Source organism: Hyperoodon ampullatus, assembly GCF_949752795.1.
Source record: "Hyperoodon ampullatus genome assembly, chromosome: 13".
Lineage (NCBI taxonomy): Eukaryota > Metazoa > Chordata > Mammalia > Artiodactyla > Ziphiidae > Hyperoodon > Hyperoodon ampullatus.
Window position 1 is genome coordinate 63,213,500 of NC_136926.1, and position 14,891 is coordinate 63,228,390.

General features: G+C 43.6%; 1 protein-coding gene across 3 annotated transcripts in view; it reads right to left on the bottom strand.

The window, feature by feature from the left end:
• LOXHD1 (lipoxygenase homology PLAT domains 1) overlaps positions 1 to 13,767 on the bottom strand; it is a gene marked incomplete at both ends in the record, with an annotated part of 209,235 nt that extends 195,468 nt beyond the window's left edge. For all 3 annotated transcript variants that reach the window (XM_079717302.1, XM_079717301.1, XM_079717300.1), the window contains 2 exons: positions 869 to 983; positions 13,638 to 13,767. In XM_079717302.1, the coding sequence (XP_079573428.1) occupies positions 869 to 983; positions 13,638 to 13,767 (245 nt within the window). The remainder of the gene's footprint in view (positions 1 to 868; positions 984 to 13,637) is intronic.
• Between the last annotated feature and the right edge of the window lie 1,124 nt (positions 13,768 to 14,891).

Below are 14,891 nucleotides of genomic sequence, written 5' to 3' on the forward strand. Positions count from 1 at the left end.
GAGAAACTCGGTGGATATGATAAGTATAAGTCAAGCTGCTCCAGGGGGAGGAATGCTAGGGCATTGGGAGCCCAAAACCAACAGACCAATCCCCTGTTCCACTCAGCACAGGGTCAAAAACAGCTGCCCAGGCCACCAGTGAGGTCCCTGGCCATCTCTGGAATTCCATGATTCCGCTAGAATGTAACTGTGTGTGCACATGTGTGGTGGGGGGGAGAGGATGGAAAGGAAGAGACAGCAGCCTCTGCTCTCAGTGGGACACAATGAAATGGAGGGTACAAGTGCGCACACACACACACACACACACACAAGCACATCTACACAAACACACGCACCGACTTGAGTGTGTGTTAGGGGGCAGGCAGGTTCAGTTTGATGCTGGTCCCAGGTGAGACGTAGGTGCAGAGCATTTAAGCTCATGGCTCCTCACATACATGACCTTGTCCCCTCTTCCCAAAAGTCCTATGAGTTTGGTAAAATGAGAATTATCACTCCCAGATGACATATGAGGAAGCCAAGGCTTTGGATGCCAAGAGATTTGACCAAAGTTATATGGCAACTAAATGGTAAAGCTGGGCCTAGACCAGGTTTCTTGATCCTGAGGGCTTATTCTCCCACATCAAAGGACAGCTAATATGAATTCTTGGGAATCCTGAGATCCAAAGTAAGCATTACTATACACAAAAAAAATCAAGAGAGGAGCTAAGGAAATCAGTGGGAGAGACCTGGCTGGCACGTGATTGGTTGTTAGCAAGGCCCACACCACTTAATACACCTGTGGACACAGCTGTCTTCTCTCATGGGTTCCAGAACTTTATCAACCCCCACTAACAGCCCAGGGCCCCACCAAGGCTGAGTTGGTACTCACTTGCTGGTAAGATGGAGCTTGGGAGAGAGCCCATTCTCTCCAAAAATGGTGATGAAGACATTGGCATCGGTCCCTGCACCACGAACATCCCCTGTGGCTGTGACCACCTCGTACACTGGAGGAGGAAAGAAGACAGACCGCAGGCTCAGAAGAAAGCCCAGAATCCTACGTGGACTCGGAGAAGCCATAGCTCCTGCTGGATCCACAGGGGGATTCTCAGCCACAGAGCATGCTCTGGACCCCTGCTGCAACCCACAAGCCTCTGAGCCAGGGTCAGACCCACACCAAGCCCTGCTGTGAGACCACAATCTCCCACTTAATGTTGCACATTCATTTTACAGGTAAGGAACCTGCAGGCAAGGGGACAAGCCCAGGTCACACAATACACAATGTCAACACCAGAGACCAGCCCAAGGCCTCCCAATGCCTGTCTGTGATCTTTCCAGCACAGCACATGGGTGTCATCCTAGCCAAGACCTTCTTCAGAGCCCGTCCCTGGCTCTCACCTTTCTCTCTGCCCTCTACATAAGGCTGCCTTGCAGGCCTCACTTCCTGTGACCTCCTGGGTGTTGCCATGGCAATCTCAGGATAACACATCTTAGTGGGGGGATGCAGAACTTTGCCAGTGAGTCCCTGTAGGCAGGGGCACTGAATTCCCCTCTCTTTGTCCCCTTGAAGCTTGTTCTGTTTGCTGTTGATGTCTTTTCTTTGGATGTCCCTGGTTCTGATGAAGGTCCCCGTGAGGGGGAGGAAGGAAGGAGTACATTTGCGTGACTCCCTGTCTCTTGTGATAACCAAAGCCTTCATCCTTCACAGTCTACACCACAGGGATTCCTGATTGGCAAACAACTCCTAGAGCCCTCCCTGAGATAACTCCAGGACCTGAAGTGTTGCCCATATGGTTTGCACATATACAAGGATGTTTCCAAACTGAGTGTTCATAGGAAAATGACCAGCAAGGTGGAAATTCTAGAACCACATCACATGAGAGAAGACATATAGGCCTGGAGATGCCTGGTTTAGAGAAAGGAGTCTGGGGTATGGGAGAGGGATATAGAAACTACCTCCATAGCTGCCCCAAGTGTACAGAGCTACTTCTCAAATAGGACACTAACCATTAAAAAATGATAAATTAGACAGTTAAAATTAAGACCATCAGGAGAATGAAAAGGCAAGCCACAGACTAGAAGATATTTGGAATGCACACACAGGCATCCCACCATAATACCTTGTTTTATCACAATTCCCTTTATTGTGCTTTACAGATATCGTGTTTCTTACAAATGGAGGGTTTGTGGCAACCCTGTGTCAAGCAAGTCTATCAGTGCCATTTTTCCAACAGCATTTGCTCACTCCTGTCTCTGTGTCATGTTTTGGTAATTCTCGCAATATTTCAAACTTTTTCATTATTATTATATTTGTTATGACGATCTATGATCAGTAATCTTTGATGTTACTATTGCAAAAAGATTGACTTGCAGAAGGCTCAGACGATGGTTAGCATATTTTTTAGCAATAATGTATTTCTAAATTAAGGTATGTACATTTTTTAGACATAATGCTATTGTACACTTAATAGACTACAGTATGGTGTGAAACATACTTTTCATATGCACTGGGAAACCAAAAAATTGGTATGACTCTCTTTATTGTGATATTTGCTTCATTGCTGGGCTCTGGAACCGAATCCACAATATCTCCAGGGTCTGCCTGTCGCCAAAAAAAGGACTCATACTCAGAAAATGTAAAGAATTCACACAAATCAATAAGAAAAAGAAAGACCACACAATTGCTTTAATGGGCAATAATTTGTTTTAAAGATAAACATACACTTACCATAAGACCCAGAAATTCCCCTTTTAGGTATTTACCCAAGAGAAATAAGAACATGTCCACACAAAGATCTGCACACAAACTTTCATAGCAGCTGTATTCAAAATAGCTCTAAACTGGAAAAACAACCTAAAGGTATCAACAAGTGAATGAATTTTAAAAAGTGTGGTATATCCATACAGTGGAATCCTACTCAGTGATAAAAAGGGATGAACAACTGACATATGCAATACGGATGAATCTCAAGCACACGATTTGGAGCAAAAGAAGTCAAACACAAAGCACTACACAATATGTAACGCCAGCTATGTGAACTTTAATCTATTATAACAGGAAGCAGAGCATGGTTGCCTAGGGTTGAAGTTAGGGGGAATTGCCTGGGAAGGGGCACGTGGAACTTTTGAGGGATAATTTAAATGCCCTATATATAAATGGTGCTAGTGGTTACATAGATGTATACATTTGTCAATACCCATCAAATGGCACATTTAAAGTAGATTCATTTTATTGTTTATTATATTTCAATAAAGTTGAAAAATGGGCAAAAGACTTAAATAGGCATGTCATAAAAAAGGATATCCAAATGGCCAATAAACATAGGGAAAAGGGCTCAGCATCATTATTCATAAGGGAAATGCAAATTAAAATTACCATGAGACAATACATATACCCACCAGAATGGCTAAAATTAAAAAGACGGACAAATACTAAGCATTGTCAAGAATGTGGAGCCATTGGCACTCTCATACATTGCTGGTGGGAGTATAAATTGGTACAAGCCCTGGTAACTAAACATAAGCCCACCCTATGACTCAGAGATTCTACTTCCAATTATAAATCCAAGAGAAATGAGTGCATGTGTCCATCCAAAAATGTGTACAAGATCTGTAGCAGCTTTATCCATAATAGCTAAAAACTGGAAATAACCCCAAATTCCATCAACAGTAGAATGGTTAAACAAATGGTGATATATTTATAAAATGCAGTAGTACACAAATAATAAGAAAGAGCAAACTATGTAACGAGTCACAACATGGATAAATCTCTTGGATATAATGTTGAGTAAAAGAGAAGCTAGACACACAAAAAAGTGTGTACTGTGTGATTCCATTTATATGAAGCTGAAGAGCAAAAAACTAATGTATGTGATAGAATCAGGAGGGCCATTACCTCTGGGAAGAAGAGTAAAGGAGCTTTCAGGAGGTTAGAAATGTTCTGTGTCCTGTTCTGAATGGTGGTTACACAAGCATGCACATGTGTAAAAATTCATCAGCTGTTCCTTTTTGAGTTTTGTGCTATATATATATATTACATATATAATATATATGTGCACATACATATTATATATATTCTATAATGTGCTGTATATACATATATATAATATGTATATTATTCTTCAATTTAAATTTTTTAACTTAAAAAGTTCAGACAGCTGAAGAACTATCTTAGAGAAGACAAATATCTCATGGAAGACACAAAACTCTGTTTGGTCCAGAGAGGAGGGTCCCAACTAGTAACACCCCCTGGTCAGCACAAAGAAGAACTGTCAACAGCAACAAGGGTTGCTCCTAGCACAGAGCATGACAAATGGGAGATGCTCGATAAATAATTACATGGATGAATGAATGAAAAAACAAATGAATGAATGAAACAATCAATGAAATGAATGTGGACTATGGAAATAAATTGACCAGTATGTAAATCTCAGTTCTACCATACTGGCTGTATAATTTCAACCAAATTTCTTACTGAGATTCATTTTCCTTATCACCGAAAGAGAGAGAATTTCTTCCTTGAAGGATTATCATAAGGATTAAATCAAATAAAACAAAGTTTTCAACTTTCATACTCATTGACCTAGCATATTTCCACTTCTGGGAATTTATCTTACAGACGCTCCTTCTCAGTTGGATGAAAGATATACATTCCATAAGTGGTGAACTGTTACCATCATCACATCACCATCATCACCACCATCATCATCTCCATTGTTGTCATCATCAACATCAATATCATCTTCAACATCACTACCATCATCTCCATTAACAACGTCCCCAAGAAGGAAGGCTGCCTTGGGAAACTGTATTCCAACAGACGCTGGGTAGCCCCCTATCTAGGATACAGGAGAGAAAAGGGCCCCAGGGCTAGAAGCTTGTGCAGGATGACCTCTGAGGTCCCTTCGGATCCCAGATTCTGGTAGGAGTTACTCTCTTCCCCTCACGGGCCCTGTATTAGTCAGGAGGTAGACCAGTGCACCAGCCTCAGCCTACCCTCAGAGCATGGAGGGAGCTGCTCTCCTTCCTCTGGCTGTTGGTAAACTCCAGGGTAGCCTGGAGGCGACCTGAGGAACAGAGAAGGAAACCTAGGCCTTCCTCCTCTTCCTTCTTCTTCTTCCCCATCACACTCATCAAGATTCTCCACATAATGCAAGAACCCAGTGCTCAAAGGGAGTAGGCGGCACATCGTTCTAGAACAGAGAGGGTAACAATGACAGTGCAGGTAAAGTTCAGAAAGTGACTACTGTCAGAATCATACACATTTATTGCCCAGTCCTGTAGCTGACTGCGGAGTCAGTGGGTCTGCGTCTCTTAGAAATGTCAGCATGGCACCCACCCTGGCTTGCTCTCCTCCAGCTATTTTTAGCAGAGTCAAGCTTGGACAGTACAAGAGTAAGGACCAGCCAGAACAGCAATATTCAAATCCTATCTCTGTTACTTACTAGCTTTGTGATCTTAGGCATGTTACTTAACTTCACTGTGCCTCAGTTTCCTCACCTGAAAAAGCAGATTTTAAGAACCCAACCCGGGATTAAAGCTCCACAATCAACTTGATGTACTCTGCATCTGTGGAATACATGAATAGACAACAAATCATCCCAAATTGAGGAGCCAGGAGTCAGTGCTGTGCCTCTGAGGTGGGAGAGCCAACTTCAGGACACTGGTCCACAAGAGACCTCCCAGCTCCACATAATATCGAACGGCGAAAATCTTCCAGAGATCTCCATCTCAACACCAGCACCCAGCTTCACTCAACGACCAGCAAGCTACAGTGCTGGACACCCTATGCCAAACAACTAGCAAGACAGGAACACAACGCCACCCATTAGCAGAAAGGTGGCCTAAAATCATAAAAAGTCCGCAGACACCCCAAAACACACCACCAGACGTGGACCTGCCCACCAGAAAGACAAGATCCAGCCTCATCCACCAGAACACAGGCACTAGTCCCCACCACCAGGAAGCCTACACAACCCACTAAACCAACCTTAGCCACTGGGGACAGACACCAAAAACAACGGGAACTACGAACCTGCAGCCTGCAAAAAGGAGACCCCAAACACAGTAACATAAGCAAAATGAGAAGACAGAAAAACACACAGCAGGAGAAGGAGCAAGATAAAAACCTACCAGACCTAACAAATGAAGAGGTAATAGGCAGTCTACCTGAAAAAGAATTCAGAATAATGATGGTAAAGATGATGCAAGATTCTATTTCCCAGATCCAAAATCTTGGAAATAGAATAGACAAAATGCAAGAAACAGTTAACAAGGACCTAGAAGAACTAAAGATGAATCAAGCATCGATTAAAAACACAATAAATGAAATAAAAAATACTCTAGATGGGATCAATAGCAGAATAACTGAGGCAGAAGAACGGATAAGTGAGGTGGAAGATAAAATAGTGGAAATAACTAATGCAGAGCAAAATAAAAAAGAAAAAAGAATGAAAAGAATTGAGGACAGTCTCAGAGACCTCTGGGACAACATTAAACGCACCAACATTCGAATCATAGGGGTTCCAGAAGAAGAAGAGAAAAAGAAAGGGACTGAGAAAATATTTGAAGAGATTATAGTTGAAAACTTCCCTAATATGGGAAAGGAAATAGTTAATCAAGTCCAGGAGGCACAGAGAGTCCCATACAGAATAAATCCAAGGAGAAATACGCCAAGACACATATTAATCAAACTGTCAAAAATTAAACACAAAGAAATCATATTAAAAGCAGCAAGGGAAAAACAACAAATAACACACAAGGGAATCCCCATCAGGATAACAGCTGATCTCTCAGCAGAAACTCTACAAGCCAGAAGGGAGTGGCAGGACATAATTAAAGTGATGAAGGAGAAAAACCTGCAACCAAGATTACTCTACCCAGCAAGGATCTCATTCAGATTTGATGGAGAAATTAAAACGTTTACAGACAAGCAAAAGCTGAGAGAGTTCAGCACCACCAAACCAGCTTTACAACAAATGCTAAAGGAACTTCTCTAGGCAAGAAACACAACAGAAGGAATATACCTACAATAACGAACCCAAAGCAATTAAGGAAATGGGAATAGGAACATACATATCGATAATTACCTTAAATGTAAATGGACTAAATGCTCCCACCAAAAGACACAGATTGGCTGAATGGATACAAAAACAAGACCCATATATATGCTGTCTACAAGAGACCCACTTCAGACCTAGAGACACATACAGACTGAAAGTAAGGGGATGGAAAAAGATATTCCATGCAAATGGAAACCAAAAGAAAGCTGGAGTAGCAATTCTCATATCAGACAAAATAGACTTTAAAATGAAGACTACTAGAAGAGACAAAGAAGGACACTACATAATGATCAAGGGATCGATCCAAGAAGAAGATATAACAATTGTAAATATTTATGCACCAAACGTAGGAGCACCTCAATACATAAGGCAAATACTAACAGCCATAAAAGGAGAAATCGACAGTAACACAATCATAGTAGGGGACTTTAACACCCCACTTTCACCAATGGACAGATCATCCAAAATGAAAATAAATAAGGAAACACAAGCTTTAAATGATACATTAAACAAGATGGACTTAATTGATATTTATAGGACATTCCATCCAAAAACAACAGAATACACATTTTTCTCAAGTGCTCATGGAACATTCTCCAGGATAGATCATATCTTGGGTCACAAATCAAGCCTTGGTAAATTTAAGAAAATTGAAATTGTATCAAGTATCTTTTCTGACCACAATGCTATGAGACTAGATATCAATTACAGGAAAAGAGCTGTAAAAAATACAAACACATGGAGGCTAAACAATACACTACTTAATAACGAAGTGATCACTGAAGAAATCAAAGAGGAAATTAAAAAATACCTAGAAACAAATGACAATGGAGACACGACGACCCAAAACCTATGGGATGCAGCAAAAGCAGTTCTAAGAGGGAAGTTTATAGCAATACAATCCCACCTTAAGAAACAGGAAACATCTCGAATAAACAACCTAACCTTGCACCTAAAGCAATTAGAGAAAGAAGAACAAAAACATCCCAAAGTTAGCAGAAGGAAAGAAATCATAAAAATCAGATCAGAAATAAATGAAAAAGAAATGAAGGAAACGATAGCAAAGATCCATAAAACTAAAAGCTGGTTCTTTGAGAAGATAAACAAAATTGATAAACCATTAGCCAGACTCATCAAGAAAAAAAGGGAGAAGACTCAAATCAATAGAATTAGAAATGAAAAAGGAGAAGTAACAACTGACACTGCAGAAATACAAAAGATCATGAGAGATTATTACAAGCAACTCTATGCCAATAAAATGGACAACCTGGAAGAAATGGACAAATTCTTAGAAATGCACAACCTGCCAAGACTGAATCAGGAAGAAATAGAAAATATGAATAGACCAATCACAAGCACTGAAATTGAAACTGTGATAAAAAATCTTCCAACAAACAAAAGCCCAGGACCAGATGGCTTCACAGGCGAATTCTATCAAGCATTTAGAGAAGAGCTAACACCTATCCTTCTCAAACTCTTCCAAAATATAGCAGAGGGAGGAACACTCCCAAACTCATTCTACGAGGCCACCATCACCCTGATACCAAAACCAGACAAGGATGTCACAAAGAAAGAAAACTACAGGCCAATATCACTGATGAACATAGATGCAAAAATCCTCACCAAAATACTAGCAAACAGAATCCAACAGCACATTAAAAGGATCATACACCATGATCAAGTGGGGTTTATTCCAGGAATGCAGGGATTCTTCAATATACGCAAATCAATCAACGTGATACACCATATTAACAAATTGAAGGAGAAAAACCATATGATCATCTCAATAGATGCAGAGAAAGCTTTCGACAAAATTCAACACCCATTTATGATAAAAACCCTGCAGAAAGTAGGCATAGAGGGAACTTTCCTCAACATAATAAAGGCCATATATGACAAACCCACAGCCAGCATCGTGCTCAATGGTGAAAAACTGAAACCATTTCCACTGAAATCAGGAACAAGACAAGGTTGCCCACTCTCACCACTCTTATTCAACATAGTTTTGGAAGTTTTAGCCACAGCAATCAGAGAAGAAAAGGAAATAAAAGGAATCCAAATCGGAAAAGAAGAAGTAAAGCTGTCACTGTTTGCAGATGACATGATACTATACATAGAGAATCCTAAAGATGCTACCAGAAAACTACTAGAGCTAATCAATGAATTTGGTAAAGTGGCAGGATACAAAATTAATGCACAGAAATCTGTGGCATTCCTATATACTAATGATGAAAAATCTGAAAGTGAAATCAAGGAAACACTCCCATTTACCATTGCAACAAAAAGAATAAAATATCTAGGAATAAACCTACCTAAGGAGACAAAAGACCTGTATGCAGAAAATTATAAGACACTGATGAAAGAAATTAAAGAGGATACAAATAGATGGAGAGATGTACCATGTTCTTGGATTGGAAGAATCAACATTGTGAAAATGACTCTACTACCCAAAGCAATCTACAGATTCAATGCAATCCCTATCAAACTACCACTGGCATTTTTCACAGAACTAGAACAAAAAATTTCACAATTTGTATGGAAACACAAAAGACCCCGAATAGCCAAAGCAATCTTGAGAACGAAAAATGGAGCTGGAGGAATCAGGCTCCCTGACTTCAGACTATACTACAAAGCTACAGTAATTTGGTACTGGCACAAAAACAGAAAGATAGATCAGTGGAACAGGATAGAAAGCCCAGAGATAAACCCACGGACATATGGTCACCTTATCTTTGATAAAGGAGGCAGGAATGTACAGTGGAGAAAGGACAGTCTCTTCAATAAGTGGTGCTGGGAAAACTGGATAGGGACATGTAAAAGTATGAGATTAGATCACTCCCTAACACCATACACAAAAATAAGCTCAAAATGGATTAAAGACCTAAATGTAAGGCCAGAAACTATCAAACTCTTAGAGGAAAACATAGGCATAACACTCTATGACATAAATCACAGCAAGATCCTTTTTGACCCACCTCCTAGAGAAATGGAAATAAAGACAAAAATAAACACATGGGACCTAATGAAACTTAAAAGCTTTTGCACAGCAAAGGAAACCATAAACAAGACCAAAAGACAACCCTCAGAATGGGAGAAAATATTTGCAAATGGAGCAACTGACAAAGGATTAATCTCCAAAATTTATAAGCTGCTCATGCAGCTCAATAACAAAAAAACAAACAACCCAATCCAAAAATGGGCAGAAGACCTAAATAGACATTTCTCCACAGAAGATATACAGACTGCCAACAAACACATGAAAGGATGCTCAACATCTTTACTCATTAGAGAAATGCAAATCAAAACTACAATGAGATATCATCTTACACCAGTCAGAATGGCCATCATCAAAAAATCTAGAAACAATAAATGCTGGAGAGGGTGTGGAAAAAAGGGAACCCTCTTGCACTGCTGGTGGGAATGTGAATTGGTACAGCCACTATGGAGAACGGTATGGAGGTTCCTTAAAAAACTACAAATAGAACTACCATATGACCCAGCAATCCCACTACTGGGCATATACCCTGAGAAAACCATAATTCAAAAAGAGACATGTACCAAAATGTTCATAGCAGCCCTATTTACAATAGCCCGGAGATGGAAACAACCTAAGTGTCCATCATCGGATGAATGGATAAAGAAGATGTGGCACATATATACAATGGAATATTACTCAGCCATAAAAAGAAACGAAACTGAGCTATTTGTAATGAGGTGGATAGACCTAGAGTCTGTCATACAGAGTGAAGTAAGTCAGAAAGAGAAAGACAAATACCGTATGCTAACACATATATATGGAATTTAAAAAAAAAAAATGTCATGAAGAACCTAGGGGTAAAAGGGGAATAAAGACACAGACCTACTTGAGAATGGACTTGAGGATATGGGGAAGGGGAAGGGGAAGCTGTGACAAAGGGAAAGAGAGGCATGGACATATATACACTACCAAACGTAAGGTAGATAGATAGTGGGAAGCAGCCGCAGAGCACAGGGAGATCAGCTCGGTGCTTTGTGACCGCCTGGAGGGGTGGGATGGGGAGGGTGGGAGGGAGGGAGATGCCTGAGGGAGGGGATGTGGGAACAGATGTATATGTATGACTGATTCACTTTGTTATAAAGCAGAAACTAATAAAAAAAAAAAAAAAAGAGACATGTACCAAAATGTTCATAGCAGCCCTATTTACAATAGCCCGGAGATGGAAACAACCTAAGTGTCCATCATCGGATGAATGGGTAAAGAAGATGTGGCACATATATACAATGGAATATTACTCAGCCATAAAAAGAAATGAAATTGAGCTATTTGTAATGAGGTGGATGGACCTAGAGTCTGTCATACAGAGTGAAGTAAGTCAGAAAGAGAAAGACAAATACTGTATGCTGACACATATATATGGAATTTAAGAAAAAAAAATGTCATGAAGAACATAGGGGTAAGACAGAAATAAAGACACAGACCTACTTGAGAATGGACTTGAGGATATGGGGAGGGGGAAGGGTAAGCTGTGACAAAGCGAAAGAGAGGCACGGACATATATACACTACCAAACGTAAGGTAGATAGATAGTGGGAAGCAGCCACAGAGCACAGGGAGATCAGCTGGGTGCTTTGTGACTGCCTGGAGGGGTGGGATGGGGAGGGTGGGAGGGAGGGAGATGCATGAGGGAAGGGATGTGGGAACAGAAAAAAAAAAAAAAAGAACCCAACCCACTTTGTTGGGTTGTTGTGAAGATTAAACCGATCCACATGGGTAAAGTGCTCAGCGTGGTGCCTGATGCATTAAATCCATGATTCTACTGAACAGCATCGTGACCTGAAGTGGGGACTTGTCTTGGGAACTGCTGAAGTCCTTGTCTCTCCTGCTTGTGACCTTGTTGAAATCACGTCATTTCTCGGAGCCTCAGTCCTTAACCTGAGACTAATCACACCTGCCTTGACTGTTCTCGGGGGTCTTGAAGATTCAAAGTGAGAATGGAAGTGAAAAGGCTTTGAGAAGGGTAAAAAGAAGAGGGAAGCTGTGAAGGATCATATAGTCACACGAAGGCAGGCAGAACCCATGAACAGAAGTGGACGGGATGGCGGCTAAGAGAGGTTTTCGAGTGCTCTCACCAGCATTCGTGTTGGCTGGGACAAGTCACCCCAAAGCTGAGAGTATTTGTTATGGGTGCTGCCCGCACATCTAGCCTCGATGCCCCTGGCCCCACCAGACAGAGCTTGGAGCACATGTGCTGAGAAAAGGCAGCAACACCTCACTTGTTCTAGGTCCTTCTTTCCACCCCACAATACCCACCTCCACCCCAGAAGGTGCCCAGGACGCCACGCCGGGAAAGGGGCCTCGGCAGGGTCACAGCCTCATAGTACCATAGCAGCAACCACCTCCTCTGAGCCTGGGAGCTGGGTTAGGAGTCAAGACAAATAAAGGAGCCCCCCCACCCCCTGCACAGAGGTCAGGATGGCTGAGGCCACAAGTCCAACAGAATCGGATATAATCAAGGAACTCCCAGCAGACAGGAATTAAGGAGGGCAAACAAGCCCATGGCAGGCACAGATCAAGCATTCGATACTTATCTGGTGAATGAATGGGGGAGTCTGGTGCTTACAGGGAGTAGTGAGACAGTTTAGAGGAAGCGCTGAGAATTTAAATGCCTTCAGGGACCAGGCAGGCAGCATTGAGGAGTAAAACAGACCTATGAGTGATAAAGTCCGCTGCCTATGGGCATTCACAGTCAATCATATTTTTTTTTAACTGTAAAAGTAAAACAACACCAACAAAAACAACAAAGCAAAAAAATAGTTCTCTGCAAGCCAACACTGGCTCCTGGGTCCCCAGTTCACCCCTTCTCTGGTTTACCTGACAAGAAGGTAGAGCATTTCTAAGCAGCTCCCATACACCCCAGAGGAAGGTAAGACTGGAAGGACTGGGCCCTGGGTCCAAAGCACCAACTGCCCTCCCCATATGGGCCAGGGCCATCGCCTTGCAAAGCCCCAGGCCCTCACCTCCATCGGCCGCAGTGGGCAGCGGCCCCCCACCCCTGCTCGGCACCTACTGAGTGACCAGGTCTCTTCCCACAGGCCTCTGCACAGCCTGATGCAGGCCACACCTCAGAGACCAGGCGGGAACATGGCTTCTGGGACGTGTAGGACCTGGAGAGTGTGGGCACTTCGGTTCTAGTCTATTCTGTGCCGATAAGACTCTGTGACCCTCAGTACAGTGGAGGCCCCAGTGTACCCCAAGGGGATGTAGGATAGACCCAACAGGATAATCCACGAGAAAGGGGTTGGGTTGGAACCTAAAGTTCCTCCCTCAAAACCAGGGACAGGGCTTCCCTGGTGGCGCAGTGGTTGAGAGTCCGCCTGCCGATGGAGGGGACACGGGTTCGTGGCCTGGTCTGGGAAGATCCCACATGCCGCGGAGCGGCTGGGCCCGTGAGCCATGGCCGCTGGGCCTGCGCGTCCGGAGCCTGTGCTCCGCAACGGGAGAGGCCATGGCAGTGAGAGGCCCGCGTACCGCAAAAAAAAAAGAAAAAAACAGGGACAGGATGGTATGGGCCACACTGCCCCTGCCTGTGCCCCCTCCCCGCAGGCCAGGACCCCGCACACCTTTGGCCTTGTAGTACTCGTGCTGCAGCTCCTCGTCATCATCTTCTGAGGCGTAGCTCAGCAGCTCCTGCTCATACAGGCCTAGAAAGTCGATGTCCTCCTTTCTCCTCTTTCTCTTCTGGGGCATCATTTTGCCGGCTGTCCCTTCCCGCCACTCACTGGCTCACGGTGCCCACCCCTTTGCACCTCCTTGGACCCGCGGCCCTCTCACCTGGAGCTCCCGTGCACAGGCCTGGGGGAGCCAGAGCCCACACATGCCCACAGAGCTGTCTGGTCCCCCCTCCTCGCTGGCCCCTGAGCAGAACCTCGGTGCTTTATCTCTGCCCTTCCTGTCTCTGGCCCCCTCCGCTGCACCTGCCGTGGGGTTCTCTTTGGGTCTCATGACTTATTCATGGGGACTGAGGACAGGTTATCCTCCTTACTCCTCCCTTCCCCACCCGCCCCACTCCCCCTTTCATGGAGAATCAGGTGACATCAAGCCCTTGGCATCTGTGTCCTACCTGGCCTCACAGCAGAGCCCCCGCAGGGGCAGGTGGGGCATCTCCCATAAAGATACCCCAGCCTCACAGCCCCAAGGGCCGTGAAAGATGCCCCCAGGGCCTGAGGTCTTTCTGAGGAGGACAGGGCCCCAAACCAGCCGGGCCCCCAGGACTCAGAGGACTCCATTTCTCTCTATTATTCATGACCGCTGCTCATCTTACGGGGCAGGCAATATTCTTACTGAATCCTTCTTGATCTCTGTGTTTCCATCTCCTCAAGACTGCCGGCTCTGGAAGTGGCCATTCAGCCAGGAGAGACCTGCTGCTCTGATGAGCACTCAGACCACCCACAAAGTGCTTTGTGAGTCATGGGTTCCTGCTGTTGCAGCCAGAACCAAGGGCACTGGGAAAGCCCATCGAGTCCTAGGTGACCCCCACAGTGCCCCGACAGGCCGGCAAGATTAACCAGCATCTGTTCTAACAAGAGCCCTCCATTTACCCATATTGCCCTCTGCGCTTGCAAGGAGATAATAGAAACCCTGAGAGCTCACCTGGATGCCCACCCCACTCAGCCCTTACCTTCCCTGCATCCCCACATGGGGATTCTGAGTCAGAGAGAGAGAACCAGAGGCCCCTCTCTACCCCTGATCAGCAAGAAAGTTTCCCTTAGGGCCACTGGACTCCTCTTCCTTGCTTATTTTATTAAGATTTCTTACAACCCGAATTTAAGATTTCTATGTAAATCCTGAAAGCTAGAAATTTTCAATTCACTTGG